General features: G+C 43.5%; 1 protein-coding gene across 1 annotated transcript in view; it reads left to right on the forward strand.

Moving 5' to 3' along the window:
• GCLC (glutamate-cysteine ligase catalytic subunit) overlaps positions 1-24294 on the forward strand; it is a 189302-nt gene that overhangs the window by 42417 nt on the left and 122591 nt on the right. Inside the window, exon 4 of the mRNA XM_029595713.1 lies at positions 16293-16406. Within this exon, the coding sequence (XP_029451573.1) occupies positions 16293-16406 (114 nt within the window). The remainder of the gene's footprint in view (positions 1-16292; positions 16407-24294) is intronic.

Raw genomic sequence — 24294 nt, forward strand, 5'->3', positions numbered from 1 at the left:
TCGGTGTTCTATGTCTGGGTGCAGGACATAATGTTTCTTCATGTCCTCAATGTGCTGAGATGACTTCAAAAGATAGACTGGCCCATCTAGAAAAAATGGAGCATCTCTTTAAAATTAAACTGTTTCCAAAAAGGTAATCATAAAAACCCAGAGTGCACGAGGGTAATGGTGACCCACTGTCCCCGACTCCATCCAAGGCGTCAACTAAAATCTGCTTTGATGCTGGAAAAAAAGAACAGCGCACAGAGAAAAATCCGGTGCCAGATCTGGTAGCGGGCTCGATGGCTATCGAACCACCCCCCAAGAAGGCCAGGGTAGAAGATTCGTCTGTCACAAGATCCAAGGCAATCCCCACCGATATATGTGCCGGGTACTGTGCCCCCACAGGGACCTGTGGAGGAGCCAGTTTCCCTACTCTGCCACCCCCTATAGCTGCTCTGTCTTCATCAGCTATACAAGAGTAACTGGACAGATCTATTCGAGAGGCAGTTGTCGATGCCCTTAGAGCTTCATCCAACTGTGCCGGTTCCCACTGCTCCACCGATGCCAAAGCCATCAATTCTAGCACCACTGCTATCTAGGCTTGATACTTTGATTGGTAATCTGCACCATCGATGCCGAAGACACAGATCAAACACCTGAAAGACTAGACACCAGGCTCTTGGGACGAGGGAAGCACAGACTCTGACCAACAGCCATAGCCTCAGCCGATGCCAGGACCGTCGGGACTCTCAGGATAGAGACATCAGATTCCGCCATTGATGCCACATTCATTGCCATCAAGGCCACCAATGGATTCATTGAAGACCATGCCTCCAATGTCATTCTCACTTCCTCCCTCCTTCCAGTCCACATCCACATACCTTATCAGACACCTGGGAGAATGTGGACATAGGTCCAACAAGATGTCTTCAGTAGAAGAATCTTTTTCCACCAGAGGAAAGGAGAAAATGACCTCCCCTTCTCAAACTTTGTTCGAGAAATGTCTGCCTATCCCCTTTCAATTACTGACAGAAGAGCATTCAAGACACAGGACTTTGGAAGTCCTTCAATTTGTGGATGCTCCTAAAGAAATTGCCATACCAGTACATGAAGTGCTAGTTGACCTTCAACATCGCCTTTGGGAACATCCCTGCACTATGCCACATATATTTAGTTCAGCACATACCTGGGTTTCAAAAACCTCAGCTCCCACATCAATCTGTGGTAGAGTCTGCGCAAAAAGATCAGAGGATTCGACCTCACTCTTCACACCCCCTGGAAAAGTGCAAAAATTCTTAGACAATCTAGAACGGAAAATGTTCATGCTCTTAATCAGAATTGCATCATACCAGTTATATATAATGCAATACCAAAGAAATTTATGGAAACAAATGCAAGAATTATTTGAAACCCTGCCACAACAGCATTGAGGCACTTTCAGTTCTATCATACACAAAGGTCTAGAAGCTGGCAAACACGAGGTTCGTGCTGCCTATGATTCATTCGAGACATCCTCCAGAATGTCAGTGACTGGCATTAGTGCCCAAAAATGGGCTTGGTTGAAGGCATCAGACCTCGGGCCTGAGGTACAAGAGAAATTGGCTGATCTTCCTTGTACAGGTGAGAACCTGTTTGAAAGTGCAAGATGCAGTTGCACAGCTGAAAGATAACGAAACTCTGCGCCAACTCTCTATAATTACTGCAGAGACTCCATCTTCTGCAAGACAGCCATCCAGGAAAGATACAAGAGAGCCTTTCTAGTGACCACGCAGGTGGTATCCACCAACTCCTCGTGTTGGACAAGGCCATCACAAAGGAAGCATCCAGACCTCAACCTCCCCCTCAGACAGGCAAAGCATCTGGGTTTTGAAAACACTCCAGAAACCCAATTCAAAATTTACCAGTTAGAGGCCGGGTTTAATTCTTTCTACCCAATTGGATAAACATCACAACAGATCAATGGGTACTATCCATTATAACACAAGGTTACCATCTGGATTTTCTCACGGTACCCAGATTCCCCACCAAATTCCCTCTGGGTACACAAAGATCATACCACCTTTTTTAGAAACACTTATTCACCCTACTGAGAGCCAGGGCCATGGAACCAGTTCCTCGACCTCAGCAGGGCAGAGGATTCTACTCCTATTTTCTTGTTCCAAAGAAAACAGGGGGACTATGTCCCATCTTAGATCTCTGAAATCTCAACAAATTTCTACAGAAAGAAAAATTCAGGATGGTGTCCTTAGGCACCATGCTGCCCCTTCTTCAAACAGGAGATTGACTCTGTTCTCTGGATCTTCAAGATGCTTTCGCTCACATCCCAATATTCCCTCCTCATCGCAAGTTCCTGCGTTTCCTGGTGGGTCATCAACACTTTCAATACCGGGTTCTGCCATTCGGACTTGCATCGGCACCCCGATTATTCACAAAATGTCTAGCAGTGACGGCGGCCCATTTTACACAAGAAAAGCAAACATGTTTTTCCTTATCTGGACGGCTCATCAAGAGCCAATCAAAACAAGGAGCTCTAGACTCTCTGAAACTTACAACCAATCTGCTTCATGCATTGCGATTTCTTATCAATTACCAAAAATCCCATCTCGCCTTCTACATTTCATCGGAGCAGAATTGAACACCACAGTGTCAAAAGCCTTCCTACCAAAAGACCGCACAGACACAGTCTCCAAATTAGCGAAATCTCTGAGCGAAAAGACAACGGCTACATCCCATCAGTTCCTAACAATCCTGGGCCACATGGCTTCCACGGTCCACATCACTCCTATGGCCAGATTAGCCATGAGAATAACATAGTGGACTTTGAGATCACAGTGGCTCCAAGCTTTTCAACCACTGTCGTCTCCAATTCAAATAACCCACCAGTTACGTTCATCTCTCCACTGGTGGATGAACACTAACAACTTGCTAATAGGCCTACCATTCCATCAACCTGTTCCACAAGTAACCTTAGCTACAGATGCATCCACCTTAGGTTGGGGAGCACATATAGACAATCTTCAAACTCAAGGTACTTGGACAAAACTCGAAACATTTCAAATCAACTTCCTTGAGCTTCGAGCTATACATTATGTTCTATATGCATTCAAGGACTGCCTTTCACACAACTGTTCTCATACAAACAGACAACACAGTTGCCATTTGGTACCTGTACAAACAGGGAGGTACAGGCTCTTATCTCCTTCGCTAAGAAGCTGCGCAGATTTGGGACTAGGCCCTAAAACACTCCATGTTTCTCCGGGCCACTTATCTAGCAGGCATACACAACATAGTTGGAGATCACCTCAGTTGTCAGTTCCATTCCCACAAGTGGTTCTTGGATCTGGCGGTAACGACCAGAATCTTTCAACATTGGGGTCAAACAACAATAGACCTCTTTGCATCTGAACTGAATCACAAAGTGGACAGATTCTGCTCCCTACACAAGCAGAGAAACCAATTAGCCATGGACGCTTTTGCTCATCCCTGGAACTCAGGCCTCTTATACATGTATCCCCCAATACTGCTCATAGCAAAACGTCTAATGAAGCTACAAGGGGTCATTGATACTTGTAGCCCCTTATTGGCCTCGACAAGTGTGGTTTCCCATACTTCGACTCTCGATCAGAGAACCAATTCGCCTGGGTTCAGCACCCACTCATAACTCAGGACCAGGGCAGGTTGTACCATCCCAACCTTCACTCTATCCCTCACAGCCTGGATGTTGAAAACTTAATCCTGCAACCACTCAATCTTTCAACTAATGTCTCAAGTGCTTGTAGCTTAACAAAAGCCTTCCACACGAAAATCCTATCATAAGTGGAAAAGATTCACCACGTGATGCACACAGAAAAGTATTGATCCCTTTTCCTGCCCCACATTATCTTTATTAGACTATCTCTGGCACCTTTAAGATTCTGGTCTCCAGACTTCGGTAAGGGTACACCCGAGTGCTTTCTCAGCTTACCACAAAGGACCAGGAGAAGCCCCAATATCAGCACATCCCCTTGTCAGTAGGTTTATGAGAGATTTAATTCAACTTAAACCTCCTTTGCAGCCTCCAGTCACAGAATGGGACCTTAATGTAGTACTAGCAAGGCTCAAGCATTCTCCCTTTGAGCCCATAGATTTCTGCGATGTTAAATTTTATATGGAAAGTTTTCTTCCTAGTAGCTATTACATCTGCTAGAAGTTAGTGAGTTACAAGCACGTGTAACATACTCACCCTATACCGTGGTCCGCCATACTCACCCTAAATTCCTTCCCAAGGTGGTTACTGATTTCCACTTGAACTACTTCCTGTGAGTACCTATTCTACGGACTTCAACTACCAAGCCTCATTGTGGGATCCTCTACGGTGTACCCAGTTGCTTGCCAGAAAGAACCACGCTGGTATACCCTGCTTGCAGGTAATTACCGCTCCACCACTACAGGAACCTTTTTGGGGTTCCTGCACCTCAGACTGTCTTCTCATTACCACCGCAGAGACACATCTCCGGCGTACCCCGCTTCGCGGACCACTACCGGATCTTCACATCTGAGGTATCGCCTTGGGTATACCCCTCTACTCAGAACTTTACTTTGCTGCATCTCCCGCTCCACGGGTTGTGCCTTCTCTTCTATCAAAGACTGTTCCACAGCTGTGTCTGACTTCGCTGAGACTGTGCCTTCTGGTGAGGCTCACAGGGCTCCTCCCTGTGGGCGGAGACACCTCTTCCCTCTGCCCAGGGGTTCATACCTTACAAGACATAACAGCTGGTTGGGTGCAGGAAACGGATGCTCAACTGACAAGCATCTGTTTCCTGAACCCCCTGGCTGTACGATGTTTAGGAAAACAGACACCAATAAACTCAGCGTCTGTTTTCCTAACCGGCGGACGGCAGAGGTTGATCGGGTTCTCGTTAGAAAGGAGGCGCGCATCGGCTTCTCTAAGCTTTTGTGCATTACCCTTCTTGTTTGCAGTATTTCCATAATAGGATGCTGCGCCACACTCTTCCAAAGCTCCTGCTGAATGTCATGCTGTCCTTCTATCTCAATCAGTTCATTGTCTTGCCCGCTCTTTCCCACCCACATGCACATGATGGGGAGGAGCATCTTCATACCCTGGACTAAACAAGCTCTTGCCTATTATAAGTGGAAGTCTCAACCTCATCACAGAGCTGCTTCTCTTTTTGTCAACTCTGATCCTAATAGACTAGGTACTCCCAGTGACTAAGCACAGTTTTTCCAATTCAGCTTTAAGCACTATTACACTACTGTGGGTCTTGACTTCATTAATCCAGTCAAAGCCCATCAAGTGAGAGCTATGGATTTTTCCATTGCACATTTGAAGGATGTTTTTCTGGAGGATATCTGCAAAGCTGCCACATGGTCACCTGTGCATGTCTTTGCATACTACTTTTTGAACAATCTTTCAAGTTTTGACAGTTTTGGACAAGTAGTGTTGCAAAACATAGTATCATGGTAGTTTACTCTCCATGGTGGCACCCAGTTTGCTCATATAAAAAAAGGGCTCCTTTACAATCTTTATCCTGGGACTCCCTCACATGTAAGGATAATTCAGCCTGCTTGTTGACATAAAAAGTAAGTTTACTTACGTGATGTGACCCACTGTGTTTTCTATAGATAGCAGGATGAATTGGCCATGGAATGTCCATTCTCCTTCCTGAAAAGTTGACTACCTGCCTAGTTTCTAGGGGCTCATGAGGCAATGCCCATGCAGGAACTCCCACACATGCTCAGAGCATAAAGCTGTTTGGAGAGACAAGTCTGTTTGATGCTGCCAGATGACGTCACCAGCAAGTAATGGCTAATTCATCCTGCTAGATATGGAAAACCATTTACGGTAAACAAACTTGCTTTGTTTCCTTGTCCAACCCACACTAAAGGTCTGCCTCCTGGGTCTTGCTGCCTGATCTCATAGTTCATAGAAATCAGGCCCTTCAGGAGGGTGTGATGGGATATGGTCAGGTTTTAAGGTTGAACAGGCAGCTACAGCTTCCTCATCCTCTGGAGAAAGGGTTTTTTCCCTATGATTTATTTATTTATTTATTTATTTTTAATTTTTATATACCGGAATTCCTGTATACAATACAAATCAGTCCGGTTTACAGTAAACGAAGAAATTGCCCCAGTCTGGGAGGTCAGACCTGGGTTGATTACATCGAACATTGAACATTGAAAAATAACAATGCAAAATAAAAAATAAAAATAACAATTAACAATTAAACATTAAACATTGAATGTTTTCGTGACCTAAATTAAATTAAAATAATTAAAAAGTTAAATATTGCATATATATATATGTTGAATATTGTTAACTGTATAAAACAATAAATTAATGATCTGTAATACCTATGCTGTAAAAGCACTAGTGGGTTTGTTTTTCCCATCAGGTTTGCGAATCTGTATACTAGGGTGCTGGAATTCATGTTGGGGAGTTCACTTTTGTGTGGGGTCATAGGATACAAAAGGCTAGTTACTGCTACTGGGCATGAGACACATGATTGATACTTGTAAACATTCACTGCTTTCACTTGCATCCTGTAGCATGCTCACTTTGTACCCAAGAAAACACTATGGTTGGATGCATTCCCTGACAAATTTTCCCAAGATATTAGTGCCTACTCTGCAATCCAATAAATCCTATGGCAGTTGGCCTCCTGGAGTTCTACCATTAGCAAGGCTAGTCATCACTATTAATAAAACTCTTTTCTGAACATAAATCTTCAATTCCCTTATTCTTATCTTGGATAGCAACATTTTGAATGTCAAGTGACACAGGCAGCTTCTTCTTATTTTGTCACACTGAATAATCTCTTCCATTTGTTCAGTAAAACACATTCTTAATCACTTTTCTTTCTCTAATTTCTCATCCTGCCCTAACTTCCACTATATTTTTCCCCATGCATGTATTGTATTTGGATATATCTTGAAGAAAATAAAATTCTTCATCCTTCACAATACGGTTTCCATGAATCACATAGTACTGAAACCTTTCTCATCTCCCTTACAGACTACCTCAGCATGGGCCTTGACAAAGGACATTCCTTTTTGTTGGTGCTCCTTGATATCTCCGCAGCATTCGATACAGTTAACCACTCCATCTTATTAAATCAGCTATCAGATATAGGGATCACAGGATCAGCTCTCAGATGGTTTGACTCATTCCTCAAACAGAGGCTATAAAGTTAAAGTCAATAATAAGGAATCACCACACAAGTTCTCCACTTGGAGTCCCCCAGGGCTCTTCTCTATATCCCACCCTGTTCAATATCTACCTTCTCCCCCTCTACCAACTGCTCACGAATCTAAATCTGAAATTCTACATATACGTGGACGACTTACAAATTTTGATCCCCGTAACTGAATCGAGGAGGAGGAGTTGGAGTGCAGAATCCAGCTAGCGGTCAACTGGGCCCTCCAGGGCATCGAGCTGGTGGCACCGACTGTATCAATGCCTGGGCTCAACCTGCTGCAGCCACTGCTGGAGAGTTTGTGTGCTCATCTGTGTCATACCAAACCAGTTGGTGCCAGTTCCTGAGGTACCATTGATGCCCAGCGGAGCAGTGATGCCTCCCCTGGCCGATGTGGTGGTCCTCATGGGTTCCCCCAAGGACAAAGCCTAGTCTATCCCAGTGCTGGCCCCACAGCCTGTAGTCCCCCATCCAGCTCTGCCGGGTCTGGCACCGGTGCCATCTGTGCCTAAGGCCCCATTCCCCATGGATTACAGTGAGGATGAGGTGTCTTATGATCCTTGTGGGGGGTGACACTGCAGAATCCTCCTCAGGGGACTTGGAAGGTTTCCCCTCAGAGCCGTCTCCAGATTAGCAAAGATCTCCCCTTGTGGACCTGACCTTCGCAGGCTCTGTGTGGGCAATGGTAGAAGCCACCCTGTTTCAGGTAATGGCAGAGGAGGATGCCCAGCAAAAAATGCTGGGGATCCTCCAGGTTTTTGGAGGCTTCTAAAGAAATCATGGCTGTCCTAGGGTGCAAGATCTTTAAAGAGTTGCTGTTGAGGATTTGGGAGCACCCCCTCATGGTTCATCCTGTTAACAGGACGGGACGTGGCTTATCTCATCCAACCAGCTACTGGATTCGACAAGCGCTAGCTGGCATACCAATCGGTAGTGGTCGAATCTGCTCTCAAGAAGGCCAAGCACTCCTGGACCCATGCCTTGTCGTCCCTGGGGAGAGAGCACAGAGCACTTTTTTCTTTTTCAGGGGGCTATGCTCATTGTCCGCATTGCCTCCTACCAACCCTACATGAGCCACTACTCTTGCCACCTCTGGGTGCAGGAGGTGGCCGAGAGACTACCTCAACAGCATCAAGACACCTTCCTGTTGCTGGTGCGTCGGGTCCTGGAATGTGGAAAACACGAGGTGTGCTCCACTTACAATGTTTTCAAGACTGCAGTGTGAGTCTGTGCAGTGGGAATCTGCATGCAGAGTGGCATGGCTGTGGGCCTTGGATCTCCAACCGGAGGCAGGAAAGACTTCCTGATCTGCCGTGTTCAGGGGGGGGAACTCTTTGGATTTAAGGTGAGGGATGCGGTGGCCCAGTTGTGGGTTCACCATGAGACCCTACAACAACTCTCTCTCTGCTAGCACTTCAGACCTGCCCTCCTCAGCCGTCCCAGGCAGCAGTGGGATTCCAAACCCTAGCTGGTGCCCCAGCCAGATCCCAGGACAGGGTTTTGATTGGATCATAGGGAGCTTCAGCTAGAACCCATACCTGAGATGCTGGACCCCCACGGTCGGGGGCAGGCTATGGTTTTTCATGAACCAGTGGTCCATTATAACCTCAGACCAGTGGGTTCTGAACATAATCCACCAGGAGTACTGATTGAACCTATTGGGTGTCCTGCCAAATTATCCTCCTTGCCTGTTTTGGGGGCAGTTAGTTTATCAGGAGGTATTCGTTTGAGATCTTTGCCCTCTTAGCTAGAGAGGTCAAGCTTGTCCTACTAGGGCAAAGAGGGCAGGGATTCTACGCCTGGTACTTCCTGGTTCCAAAGAGAACGGGGGACTCTGTCCCATCCTAGACCTGAGGGCCTTGAACAAGTTTCTCAGAAAAAAGTTCAAGATGGTTTCCCTGGGCACCCTGATTTCCCTCCTGCAAAAAGGGGACTGGCTCTGCTCCCTCCGTTTGAAGGACACCTGCACTCAGATCTTCCCAGGTCACAGGAAGTATCTGACTTGTAGTGGGAAAATGGCACTTCCAGTACAGAGTGGTGGCGTTTGGGCTAGCATCTGACCCACATGTTTTTACAAAATGTCTGGCCGTGGTGGGGCACACCTCTGCATTCAGGGGAGAAGAAAAACTGATACTTCACACATATCCAGCATAGCTCTCTGCTTCAACGGCAGGGGAGAAGAAAAACGACCAATAAGGGCTGAATAACATAGTCTGGGTAAAACAAATAAGCATGGGTGTAGCTTGCTTATTGCGGCGGTTACTACCCCTAGTACCCCTAACTAATCAAGCTTGATATTTCACTTGGATGCAACGCCATCACTGCTCTCTACATTAATGGTGGGGTGGAAGGGAAATAGAACCAAAGAGCTAAGAGAAACAGATAAGTATGAGAAAAAAAATGTGTGAAAAAAGCTTGCTGGGCAGACTGGATGGGCCATTTGGTCTTCTGCCGTCATTTCTATGTTTCTATACTGGGAGTGGATGTTTTCCCTTATTTAGATGATTGGCTAGTCAAGAGCACCTCTCGGGCAGGGGTAGATCAGTTCTTGCACTTGACCATCCAGGTGCTGGAGTCACTAAGTTAGTTATCAATTTCCCAAAGTCTCACCTCAACCAGTCACCACAATTAGTTTATAGGAGCCCTGCTAGACACAGCTCAGGTGAAGGCTTTTCTGCCATGCGCACCAGGGCAGTCACCTTGGCGTTCATAGCGGAGGTGATTCAACAGAGCAAACAGCTGTCAGTCCAGCACTGTTGAAGCTTCTGGGCCTTATGACCACAAATGTCCATGTCACTCCCTTGGCATGTTTGCACATGCACAGAGCCCAACTGATTTTAAGGTTGCATTAGTGCCAGGCCACCCAGAACCTTCAGGACCACATCTGCATCATGTCATCCCTACGGGACTTCTTGTGCTGGTGGTGCCTTCTTTCCAATTTGGAGCAGGGAATATCTTTCCAGAATCCCCCTACCAAAACTGTTCTTGCCACAGATTCCACCCAGGAGTGGGGTGCCCATGTAGAGGGGCTCTGCACTTAGGGTCTGTGATCGGCTCAGGGAATACAGTGTCCAATCAACTTCTTGGAGCTCCAGGCGATCATGTATGCTCTATGGGCTTTCAGGGATCGGCTGTCCAACAAGATTGTCCTGCTCCAAACAACCAGGTTGCCATGTGGTATATCAACAAGCAGGGAGGCACGGGGTCCTACCTCCTGTGTCAGGAAGCAGTACAGATCTGGTCTTGGGCTCTGTCCCACAGGATGGTGCTCCGGGCCATGTATCTTGCCAGAACGGTATAGCGTACAGGCTGAGTCGGATCTTGAGGCCCGATGAGTGGTCCCTGGTCCAGGGGATAGCAAATCGGATCTTCCATCTCTGGGAGAACCCAGATGTGGACTTATTCGCATGCCCCTGCAACAAGAAGGTGACTCAGTTCTGCTCCCTGTCAGGTCAGAAGACAAACCAACCTCAGATGCCTTTGCCCACCATTGGGGCAAGGGTCTTCTCTCTCTGTTCTTTCTCTGGTCACAAACATTCTCCTGAAGCTCTGACGAACCGGGGGATCATGCTTCTCATAGCCCCCCATTGGCCAAGACAGGTCTGGTTCCCACTCCTGCAAGAGTTGTCCTTCTGGGAACTAATCATTCTGAGGACTTCCCCATATCTCATCACTCGCGATCAGGGCAGGCTGCGGCATCCCAAGCTCGAGGCCTGGATGTTTAGAGGCTGAGTCTGCCGCTGCTTGATCTTTCTGAAGATGTCTCTGGTCCTGGTAGCTTCTCGAAAGCTTTCCCTCAGGAAGTCCTAAGGAGTGAAGTGGAAGAGGTTTTCCATGTGGTATGAACAAAAAGCCCTAGATCCTTTCTCCTGCTCCACACAAGCTGCTTGACTACCTTCTGCACCTATGAGGCTGGCTTAAAACCAACTCCATTAGGATGCACCTGAGTGCTATTGGAGCATATCACCAAGGTGTGGATGATGCACCTATCTCTGTACAGTCCATAGTTGTATGCTTCAAATGGGGCCTACTTCAAAGGCTACCTGCCTTCTTGGGACCTCAACTTGGTGCTTGCTCAGCTAATGAAAGCTTCTTTTGAGCCTCTGCGCAGCTGTGACCTGAAGTATCTGACCTGGAAGGTCATATTTTTTGGTGGTGGTCACTTCAGTGCACAGGGTCAGCATGCTTCAGGCCTTAGTGACTTATCCACCTTATACAAGGTTTTTCATGACAGGTGGTCTTCAACATGCACCATAAGTTCTGCCTAAGGTGGTGATGGATTTCCATCTTAACCAGTCAATCGTCCTGCCAACATTCTTTCTCAGGCCCCATTTGCACAAAAGCGAAAGAGCACTGCACAGTTTGGATTGCAAGTTGGGTGGACAGAAGCTCATAGTCCACCCAACTTTTCTTTCCTTTTGATAGGAATAGGTTGGGAGTTGCCCAAACACACTAGCCAATTGGCTAGCAAATTGCCTCTCCTGATATGTCCAGGAGGGACTGCATCTTGGGGGTCATATCAAGGCTCATTCTATCAGAGCCATGGCAACATTGATGACCCACTTGCGAGCATTTCCTGTGGAGATCTGCAAGGCTGCGATTTGGAGTTCTCGCCACACATTTGCATCACACTACTGTCTGGATAGGGATGGCCAATGTGACAGTAGGTTTGATCAGTCTGTCCTCCAGAATCTGTTTGAGGTGTATATTTATTTTATTTAAAATTCCTTATATTCCGCTACCTTCATAGATCAGTTCGGCGTGGATTACAATAGATACATTCATAAAACAAACTGAGCATTTACATTCAATGCCATACAACACACATTAAAAGCATCCCATTATAAAATCCCCTGACTGATATCACTGAGTCTGTTCACTTCCCCCAAAAGTTTCCAGAAAATAGACTGCCTTTAAATGTTTCCTAAATTTGTACAACCCAACTCCCTACCTAGGGCCCATTGTTTGGATTCAGGCTGTTTCCCCCTGTTACCAACAGCACTGTGGTGGTTGTGTCCTTTTTGAGTTGGAGCAGCCTGTAGCAAGGGATTTACCCATGTGTGAGGGCCACCATCCTGCTTTTCCTAGGAGAAAGCAGAGTTGTTTACCTGTGACAGGTGTTTTCCTGGACTGCAGGATGTTAGTCCTCATGAAACCCACCTGCCACCCCGCGGAGTTGGGTTTCTCTTTATCGTAATTGTATGTTATGAGATTGAAGAGGGACCCTGTGTGGCCGCATGGATTTGGGCATGCTTAGTATGCCTAATCAAAGTTCCAGAAACTTTGATATAGGTTTTCTATGCCAGGCTCCATCCGATGTCGCCCATGTGAGGAATAATATCCTGCTGTCCTAGGATACCTGTTACAGATAAGCAGCTCTGCTGTCTGAATATATCCAGTGCCAGGATCTTGAATTTTGACACCTTTTTATTACAGCTGACACAGGCCTGATTGTGACTGTTTGTTTTTAGTGGTGTTGGGGACATAGGGAAAGCCTGTAATGGTTGAGATCTGCAAGTGGTAATCATGCATCTTTTGCTGTAAGGCAGAAGTAATGGAAGTTTGGAGGGTTAATTCTTTTTTTTTTTTTATAATTTATATCTTTATTGATTTTTCAAATTGATACAGAAACAATAGTAAGATCACATAATAAATCAAACAATAATAATTCCATAATTCTTCCTTATTATTCTATCAACAAACAGAAATATTTACCCATCATCATATTCGAAACAGAGACTCGGAAATATGGGAGCATATATAAGGAAAATCAAGACTAATTCTTCTATTAAAGTCATCCACAGTTAAGCTCTGAATATATATTTACTATTCACTAGAAAGTGGGGAAGATGTAACTACTCTCCTTTGTTCAATAAAATTTTTAATTGCTCGGGTAAGAAAAATATGAAAACATCTTGTTCTTTTTTTAACATTCATTTATTTGCAGGGAAATTTCAGGGTATAGGAAAATCCCATATTAATCACTTCCTGCCGGAAGGCCAAAAACTCTTTTCTTTTTTGCTGTGTAGCATACGATAAATCTGGGAATTTTTACCAAATTGTCACAAAAGGTTATGGGGTAAACTGAAAAATATTTTTTCATCACCTTATTAAGGTCAAGAAAATTTTGAAAGGTAACTAGCAGTACCCCCTATCTATTATTCTTTCAGAATTTTCCAAAAAATTTGAAAGGTTACCTTGAAACGGTAATTCCAAAGTGTTTGTTTACTGCAGGGTTTTTCTTAGGTAGAAAATAACATACACTTATTACAGGTAATTCTTCTATAGGAAATAAAACTTCCTGGAAAAATTGGTGTAATGTCTCCATAGGAACTTGCTCAACCACCCTTGGAAAATTTAATAATCTTAAAATTTAATCGTTTGGAATTGTTTCCAATCGTCTAAACAAATATTCCCTGTCCTTAGCTACTACAGCATGGAACTCCTGATTCTTTTTCTCTAGATCTTCTAGTTTTTGAATTTTCGGCAGATTTCTTTACTTCCTCCCGTATTTCTATAACTTCCTGAGTTATTTCCTGCCATATTGTCGATCTTTTTTTCCAACCCTTTCATATTTGCATTCATTCTAGTCATCAAGTCCCACAACAGTTCTAGTGTAACCACCTGAGGGCGTGATATGATCTCTATTGCCTCACCTCCGGTTGCAGAGATTTCCCCTCCAGTCTCTGTCATTGGGGTTGAGCGAGCCTGCAGAAAATCTGTTGCCTCAGTCAACACCATCCGTAGCTGGGGGGCTCTCATCATGGTTAACCAAGTTTAACTTAGCCCCATTAGATGTTATCTGTTCTTTTACGCTCCCGGTGGAGGCTTCACTTTCTCTCTGCGTTGGTGGTGGTCTTAGATTGGGGCTCAGCGATGCCTCGTCTAATAACCCAGTATTTTCTCCCACAAGTACTGAGTCAGCAGAGTCCTTGGTAGCTGGAGATTTCAGAGCTACATTAGACATGTAGCGTACTATTTCCTGCTGTATAGGAGAGGGGAGGGATGCCGGGGGGTAAACCCTTTCCCTCCCCTTACGTTTAGGAGGCATAAAGATTCTAAATCAATTATTGCAGGAGACGCCAATGTACTAAACAACTGCGACCTTCAGAGCCTCTGTGGCAGCCAAGATTTGTGAGGAGTAACCACCCTGTCCGTCCTGCTCCAGACAAAGCCGCGCGCCGGCGGCTGCGGTGCGCCGTAAAGCGCTGATTTTGTAGGCGCTGTGTCCCCTCAGATGACGTCAAACGGAGCGGGAAATTCAAGTTCTTTTCTCGCGTCTCACCGGATGGGTTCCCTCCTCGCTCAGGCTCAGCTGCCTGGAGGGTTAATTCTTTAGATGTTTTAACTCTGGTGCTTGATTGGCTTGTACCTGAGATTGCATGTGTTTGTCTTGTGCTGCCTGCACTTGCATCTGCTCTTTTAAAGATTTAGATTGGTAGCATAAATGATTGTGTGTAATTAGAAACTTTGTTCCTGTATACCTTTTGATAGTTAACGCCTCACTAAGTTCTGCATTTTACTTTAGTTTCTTTCAAGTGGATTACATTAATCTTAGTTTGATTTCCCCCCCCCCCCCCCCCCCCCTCTGAAGAACACCTAGTACTCAAATTTCTTTTTAACATCAGATGCACATGTAATATGAGCCACTTGGTTAATCCAGAGAATTGGTCCGAAGGACACTATACATTGTTTAAGCAAAGTGGGATTAGTCATACCTAGAATACTATGTAGAAATGAAGCATCCTTAGAATTTACTGAGGAATCAATGCCAGAACATGGCTTTGGCTTGAAAAATTGTTGATCCACACTTTGGTACAGGGAGAGAGCCTCCCTGGACTTTGTAGTAGAAATACATTTTTTTTTTTAAGGCAGAAGAGGTGTTTGAGCGAAAAGGAATTCAGTGAAGATTCAGAGAAGCTGGGAAGAGAAACACATATCAAACTACTCTTGCTCAAGTGTAATTACAGAGAGATCTCCTCATAGACAAAAGCTGTTTTAGGATAAAAATACCATCCTGGTAGAGTAGGAGAGGTACTTAAATACAAGTTTACCAAGTTTCAGTTCTTCTAAGGCCCAAAGACCATAGATTCACTATGACAGACTGGCAGATGAATGAAAATGGAGATCAGACAAAAGCAAGAGTTTCAGGGACAGGTATGAAGTGATTTTGTTATTACTGGTACCAATGGTGAAATCTGCACAGTGATGTAGCAAAATACAGTAATTCTAATATCCTGATTAATTGAGTTTAAGTGAATGAACTTTAAATTACTGTATTCTTCAGGAAAATTCTCAACCTTAAGACAAACTGAACATCAATATTTCCAATTCTCAATGCTTTTCATTTTCTTTTGAGAAAACTTGCTCTTTTCTGTATGAATTCCTCATGCTTACATTCTCCACCATTTAATATGTTGCATGAGAGAGGCAAATATATTAAGTTATTACCTAGCCATAGTTCCTTGCATGAGTTAACATTAAGGTAAAAGTTGTCTAACTCCAGATGGTATCAGATTAATCTAAAGGATCAAACTAGTTTTTGTTTTTCAACTGGTACTTTGCTCCATTAACTCTTTGGAACCTCACATGGAATATTTCATATTCATGCATCAGTTTAATACCTCAGCATAAAATATCACTCGTTGTGTACCACAATCCCAGTGGCCTAGAGGGGAAACAGCTAGAAGGGGGTAGAGGTAAGCTTTTTTTGACAAACCAGGGGGAGGGGCAGTGATTTGCCCCATTGCCATTAAATGTCATAATCTTTGGGGAGAGCTTGAGGGATAGGGCAAGAAAGCCTGGTAGGTTATGTATTTTTACTTGATTACCACTTAACCAGCTATACTCTTCAAATATAGCCAGTTAGATATTCACTTTGAATGCAAGTGGTGATATTCAAATAACTCTGAAACCTAACCAGCTATATCTGGCTACATAAAGCCAGATAACTGTATTTGAGAAGTTGTCCATTTTACATGTCTTTTAAACATTGACCTCATAACTTGGAAATGTAGCAATGTGACATGACTACATGACTAGTATCACTAAAAGTTACATTAGAACTGAGCTATGCTGAGTCAGTTTCCATACTTTTTTTTTAAAATCTCTTTGTAGATTAGGATGCGCTGGATTCACACTTCCTGAGTGTCTACCCACACCAGTAGAGAGAGGTGCTTCAAAATCTCTCTTTTTTCCAGATGAAGCAATAAATGGACATCCTAGGTTTAGGTAAGTGTGTTTGGTTTTGGGGATTATAGGGGACTTTTAATGTGTCTTTTAGCATGAGTAAATTTAGATCAAGCTTTTGGTTTGTTTTTTTTTAATAAAGGGAGTAGTTGTAATGTTTCAACTACACATGTTGAGATTTACACTAAAACTTTGCTATCTAACATTTAAGCTGTGTATTAAAAAAAATAAATACAGAATATGACGCTTTGGTTTAATTGTATTTGAGAACACAAGTTCATATGTTTGCCTGTTTGATTTTTCACTATTCCTGTTCTAAGGGATTTTTTTAATATATAAAATATCTCCTTAGAGCAGGAATAGGCAAGGTATAATCAACTCGAAGGTGTAAATAGTTCACAAGCAGCAGGTATTTTTTTCAGTTCTTGATTCAGTAATCATTACATGAGATACAAAAGCATAAAAGGACCTATCTCTTCGTGGAAAGGATGGTACATGAAGAGCCTTCCATTGGAATTGATGGAGGCAAAATAGTATAAAGTTTAGTGAATCAGGACTTTATGGCCCACCTAATTTGCCCAGTTTAATTCCTGGTGCAATACCAGAGGATCCTAGTTGCAATCTGGCTTTCCTTTTTACTTTGTCACAGCTAGAGATAATTGGCATTTAAGAAATCATTGAGATAAAAACAAATCAAAATTAGGATATTGAGCAGGTAGGCAAGCAAATATGGAAAAAAGAAGAAAAAAATATATAAAAAGGCTAATGGGGAGGGGTAACCAGGAAAATGCACCAGAAAAGAGGAATGCCATTTTGTTTGTTTAAAATCTTTTCTAAACCATCATTAAGTTATTTATATATATTTTCCTTATGTGCTTGCCTACCTGCTCAATATCTTAATTGTCTTTTGTAATTATAGATTTGTGGAAGGTGTGGTCCCCCCCTGACACAGCCGTGTTGGGGTCCTTGTTTATATATAATGTTTGAATTTTGTCTGGAATCATTTACAACTGATGTGTGTATTTATAAATAAATATTTTCTGTTAATGTTTATTGACCAGTATATTGTTTGCCACACATTGTTTTTGTTGTATTTTCCCCATATGTGAGCTGTCTACCCCGCCCTTCCTCTGCTTTTAAACGTTTTCATACAGGAAAGAAGATAAAGGCCTTCAGGCATCAGGTTCCATAGTTCCAGAGCAGAAACAAAAAAAAAGCGTGCTTTCTCTAGTCATGGCAAGCAATACCTGCTGTATCAACGGGGCATCCAGTAAGCCACATTGAGAGAAACACAACAAATGTATAGGATTATAGATCCAAAATATGGCATTTGCCCACAGACTCCAGTGAGATGCCAAATGTTTATGGACAAGAAGGGTGACTTTTACATGCCACTGCATGGGAAACCAATGCATGTCAATTAACACGGGAATGATGTATTATCTTCCAGAAATCAGCCACGCTGTGGTGTTCTGCAAAATCTGAAGGGATCTAACCACGTAGGCTGGAAGGTCCAAATTGACGTGCAGTAGTCCAGTAAAGGAAGTATCATTGCCTGCACCACAGTTCTGAAATTATAGGATCTAAAAGAGGTTTTAGACCCCTGAGCAACCAGAGCTTGAAAAAACTAGCTCTAACAATTTAATGTGGGATTGAAAAGTAGGGTTGTCAACATTGCACCCAAACTTCTGTCCTTTACAGAAGTTGAGATCTTCAACACAAAAAAAAAACAGGACATCGAACAATGTCAGGGCATCACAGAGAACATAAGAAATTGCCATGTTGGGTCAGACCAAGAGTCCATTATGCCCAGCATCCGGTTTCCAACAGAGGTTAAACCAGGACACAACCTGGCAAGTACCCAAACACCAAGAAGATCCCATGTTACTGATGCCAGTAATAGCAGAGGCCATTCCCTAAGTCAACTTGATTAATAGCAGTTAATGGACTTCTCCTCCAAGAACTTATCCAAACCTTTTTTAACCCAGCTACACTAACCACATCCTCTGGCAATAAATTCCAGCGCTTAATTGTGCATTGAGTGAAACTTTTCTCCGATTAGTCTTAAATGTGCTACTTGCTAACTTCATGGAGTGCCCCCTAGTTCTTCTATTATCCAAAAGTGTGAATAACTGATTCACAAGTACTTGTTCAGGACCTTTCATGATTTTAAACACCTCTATCATATCCCCTCTCAGCCGTCTCTTCTCCAAGCTGAACAGCCCTAACCTCTTCAGCCTTTCCTCATAAAGGGGATGGAACAGCTCCCTATCATTTTGGTTGCCCTTCTCTGTACCACCTCCATCGCAATTATATCTTTGAGATGCGGCGACCAGAATTGTACACAGTATTCAAGGTGCGGTCTCACCATGGAGCAATACAGAGGCATTATGACATTTTCCGTTTTATTCACCCTTCCTAATAATGCCTAACATTGTTTGCTTTTTTGACTGCTGCAGCTCACTGAGCCGACTATTTCAAATTATCCACTATGATGCCTAGATCTTTTTCCTGATATGGAACCTAACATCGTGTAACTACAGCAAGGATATTTCAGTTTTGGAAAGGTTAAGTAATCTCTTGTAAGAGGGCCATCTTCTAACAGCAGAAAGGCAGAAAATATATCTGAGGTTTCAGACCATGAAGCACATACCTGAATAAAACCTGGTTGTGGTCCGCATACAACTGATATCCTGCACAGAGATCAACCAGTAGGTAACACATTGATGCCATATAGATGTTGAAGATGCCGGATGAGACTGATTCCATTAATAAGTAAGCTAAATTAGCCATAACATGTGGGTGATGTCATCCAATGACACTGAATGGCCCCATCTTTCCTAACTTAGTAGAGCTTTAAGCTCTACTAAGCATGTGTGGGATTCCTGCATGGACATTTCTTCTCTAGCCACCTCAGTCATTTTTTGTCATAGCACAGCATGGATGTGTACTCTTTTCATTTTTTTGTTAGCTTACTGCCACGGCAGCACCCACAACAGCAGTTTTCAGTGCTGCCTGGGGAAAATAAAAGCTAGAAGATTTTGATTCACTCCATCCTCAGCTATGTTGGGCAAAAAGTGTGGAACCATGAGTGGGTTTAAGATCTGCATATGCAGTAAGATCATGTCCCTCATAGATTGGCATGATCTATGTCACATTTACTTCTGCCCAGATTATGACAGGAAAATTATGCCTGTCCATGGATGTTTCCTCACAATGGTCCAGGGCCCACAGAATTGAGGAGCTGTGGAAGTCCTTTTTGGGCAGCAGTTATTCCTAGACTTGCAATGAAGTTTCATCTGCTTCCTCCAGTAAAGAATTAAACTGAAGCTCTTCTCTAAGACTCCCCAGTCAGCGAATCGGGCCAAAACCTCTGGGTCAAGTAGTAGAGAATGGTCTTAATCTAAAATGAAGCACCATCACTCCATGAAGCCTTCAGCGCCAAAGAAACACAAGATGTACTAGGAAGCATGGGTATACAATGCAGTGGTGATAACACACACCGTGTAGACTCCGATCTACAATGCACAGAGAACCAGCGAGGTATGACATGCGATGCATCAGTCAAGCTAAAGTGTGATTTGATGCTCAGTGCATTCACGATGCAAGCACCTCCAAAGGCCCCCATCAGCATGGGGTGCTTTCCCTCTCTTCAGAGCACAATGTGTCCATACATGTCTCAACTCCCACTGCCAGAACAGGCGGCACCAGGGTTGCTCTGATGTTGCTGTACCTAATTGCATCAATGCATCTGACATAGTCCTGCTCAACACTGCCATCTTCAATGGCATCTAAGTGAAGTTAATTAGTGCCTTCAAAGAAATCATCTTTCCAGTGCACCAAAAACTCAATGTAATAGGAATCTGCACCAGTAGCTTCAATATCACATCATCTGTCACGTTGAACCCTGGAGCATACCCAGGGGGGAGACTATCTAATTTACCCCTGGGCAAGCAAGTTTTATGTCACCCTTCAATCCACTTATCTCCCAGGGCTATCCAGCACAGTAGCAGATCACCTCAGCAGGGTGTTTCATCTGCATGAATGTTCTCTTTGGCAATCAACTGCAAACTCTATTAGAATTATGGGGCCTACCAGCAGTAGATCTGTTCACAATGGAGCAGAACAAGACACTAGAGAAATTCTGCTCGATTCTACCCAGCAAATTCAGATTAGCTCAGAATGCCTTTCTACTCAATCAGAACAAGTCATATATGCTTTTCCACCAATCTCTTTGATTGCTAGGATGGTCCAGAAAATGCTCTGACAAAGCTCAGCTGATTCTCTTAGCACCAACATGGCACAGAGATGTATCCATATCCTCGTACATTTGACAAACAGGCTTCCAAGTCCGCTGGGGGCAGACCCTGCATTATCGCAATATGGCAGTCTGTTCCATCACAAATTTTTATCCCTGTATCCGGCTTGGAGGTTGTTCAGTAGTTGCCAAGCATGCCTTACCCAGGGAGATTGCTTCCTGGCTGAGACTGTCTTCAATCTACCAAATGGAAACAATTCACCACATGGTGCCATCAAAAGATCCATTCTCTTGTGAGACTAAGCAATTGCTTGTTTAACTATTATTTTTCAATCCAGCCTTGCTACTCTTCTGTGAGTGCCAAGGCAGCGTATTATATTACATAAGAACATGCCACACTGGGTCAGACCAAGGGTTGCTCCATCAAACCCAGCATCCTGTTTCCAACAGTGGCCAATCCAGGCCATAAGAACCTGGCAAGTACCCAAAAACTAAGTCTATTCCATTTTACCATTGCTAGTAATAGTAGTGGCTATTTTCTAAGTCAACTTAATAGCAGGTAATGGACTTCTCCTCCAAGAACTTATCCAATCCTTTTTTAAACACAGCTATACTAACTGCACTAACCACATCCCCCTGGAAACAAATTAGAGTTTAATTGTGCATTGAGTGAAAAAGAACTTTCTCCGATTTTAGTTTTAAATGTGTCAGGTGCTAACTTCGAGTGCCCCCTAGTCTATTATCCGAAAGAGTAAATAACAGATTCACATCTACCCGTTCTAGACCTCATGATTTTAAACACCTCTATCATATCCCCCCTCAGCTGCCTTTTCTCAAAGCTGAAAAGTCCTCTTTAGCCTTTCCTCATAGGGGTGCTGTTCCATTCCCCTTATATTGCCGTTGATGGACTCATCTTAACCCACCTGTTTGGTATTGAGATTCATGAAAGGTTTACGGCAGATCAAGCCTCCGAATCCATGGGATCTGAGTGTACAGGGTGGCCCATGAAAATGTAACCTGCCTGTGTGGCACTGATATTGAAGGTGGGCTACCTTTCCATGGGCCACCCTGTAGTACTTACCCAGCTTATGAAACAGCCATTGGAATCTGCTTCACTCAAATTCTTGACATGGAAAGTTCTGTTTCTTGTAGTGATAACCTTTGCAAGAAGAGCTAGCAAACTTCAAGCCCTGGTTCTCTGTTCTTCCATGACAGAGTAGTATCTTTACTCATCCAACGTGTCTACTGAAGATTGCCTCAGATTTTCATATTGTTGCCAAACTGTTTTCCCCAAGACCACTTGTACATGAGTGAGAAATCCCTTCATACACTGGATTGAAAACTAGCTTTAGCTTACTATAAAGAAGACTCTGCCAAATAGTCAGGCTGCCTAACCTTTTGCTTCTTATGATTCTATTAGACACTGCGTGCCTCTTGCTTGCGCATACCTTATCCAACAGAATAGTGGACTGTATTAATCATTGCTACACTTGTTCAGGCCTAAAAATCAGACTCTGTAAAAGCTCAAGTGAGAGCTATGGTCTCTTCAATTGCCCATCCCCGTGATGTACTTGCAGTATGGTAGTCAGTACACACACTTTTATGTCCCACAACTGGGCAGACTCTGAGGACAACAGTAAATTTGGCCAAGCAGTTTTGTAAAATCTCATTCCCACCTAGTCAGCTCTCCACGGAGGAGCCCGGGTTACTTGAAGTAAATGCTATGCTGCAACTCTCAGCTTGGGACTTGCCACATGTTTGTTTATTTCACAACTTATTAGGGATGTGCATTCATTGGGCCATTTGTTTCGGCGGTGCGCACATATCTCGTGAACAAAAGGTAGAGAGACAAAACTGATGGTATGTGCACATGTGGCTGTGGAGTGGGGACTTGTCCAGGGCAAGTGGAAGACAGCCAGTGTAGGAACAAGTGCAGGCAAGCCTGGGCAGTGCTCTGCAGGACACAAGTAGATATGGAGATTAACCCTGCAGGGGTGTTATGACATTTCTAGGTTGAATGATACTTTGCATGTTGGATCAGACATCAATCTCCCAAGTTTTGGAATTTTCCATAAGTGGTGGGTATTTTGGGGGGTTTTTTTTGGAACTTGATGATTTTTTTGTACCTGATTGAGAAGGAACAGAGCCACAATTACTAAAATGGAAGCAAAACCTTAGAAAATCAAGCCCTTGGATAAAATTTTGGTGGTTGAGGGAGTTTTCAGTTAAGTTACATTTGTTTGACAGGTATAAGTCAGCTGTTTCACAGGTCTCTAACTCTGGCCAAAGTACATAAAGTAAAATTATTTTGGTTACCGGCACTTTTTTTTTTCTTAAAATATTGTTTTGAATCTGTTTATTTCATGAGTGAGGTGGCATTGAACAGGGTTACAACTTGGAAGAACCGCTTTTAGTACAGATTCAAGTTGGCCCTCTGATTAAGTCAGATTGTCTAGGTTTTGAATTTGTTTAATGATGCCACTTCAAATGGTCAGGGCCTATCACAGGATCTGTGCAGCTTATGAATGTCAGTTAGTTCCAGTCCAGTGCTGACTCAGAAAATTGTAAAGACAGACCCAAGAAAAGAGTTGGTGGGTTTTCCTACAGAAGCAATCTCCACTCTCCTCGCATGAGGCTTGAACTAGTAGTGAGGAGTGCACACTCTTAAGTAATTTAAGTCTTAAAACAAGTAGAAATCGTTCTATTTAGCCTTTGTTAACATCTTCTTGCGTTGCAAGGGAAATCACCAGCCTTTGTCCCCTCCTGTGCTCCCTGACAGCACTTCTATTCTCAAAAACCTGAAGAGACTAATGTTCCCCAAGAACAAAACTCCCTATCAAACTTTGGCCAAACTTAGGTCCAGCCATTCAAGGTTTGTTTAAGGTTTTTTTTTTCATTTTTCGGACCCACATTAAATCTGCAACTGCAATACACACACAGTACAGTCTGATAAGCTTCTCTTCGGTAGCGGACTGAGGCTAAAAATACTCCCTAAACCTTTTTGATATACAAGCTGACACCACCACCACCCTTTGAGACAAAGAGGAACCAAATATGAAACTGGCTAAGTATAAGGATCTCTTCCACCTTTCTCCCCATCCCACACCCTTCCCACAAGTTGCTATAGAATAGCTTATTGCAGGGGTTCTCAACTCAATCCTTGGAACATACCCAGCCAGTCATGTTTTCAGGATATCCACAGTGAATATGCATGAGAGATTTGTACACTCTGCCTCCATTGTATGCAGATCTCTGAAACAGTGCATTTATTTATTTAATTGCTTACTATGGTAATTCCTAAATGATTTACAAAGAAACAGAATGAAAACAAACCAAATCAGGCTACAATACAGAAAACAAAATCCATAATCCTGAAATCAGAAAAACCTCAATATAAATCCCTATTAGAGTACTTAATCAAAGGCTTGTTTGACTAGATAAGTTTTTAACATTGATCTAAAAACCTTTGAATCCTTTGTCAATGTAATGCCTCAGAGTTCCAAATATTAGGAGCTGCCACCAAAAAAGCAGACTTTATGATTTCAGCCAGCCAGGCCTGCCTTCATGAGGGGCTGTCGAGGAGGATGATCTAAGTGATCCTGTTGTGCTATAAACTCTCAACAGAGCATTAGCCCAAGGAAGCGAGTCCTTGGGCTAGTTTGCAGACCATTG

Source organism: Rhinatrema bivittatum, chromosome 3, assembly GCF_901001135.1.
Source record: "Rhinatrema bivittatum chromosome 3, aRhiBiv1.1, whole genome shotgun sequence".
Lineage (NCBI taxonomy): Eukaryota > Metazoa > Chordata > Amphibia > Gymnophiona > Rhinatrematidae > Rhinatrema > Rhinatrema bivittatum.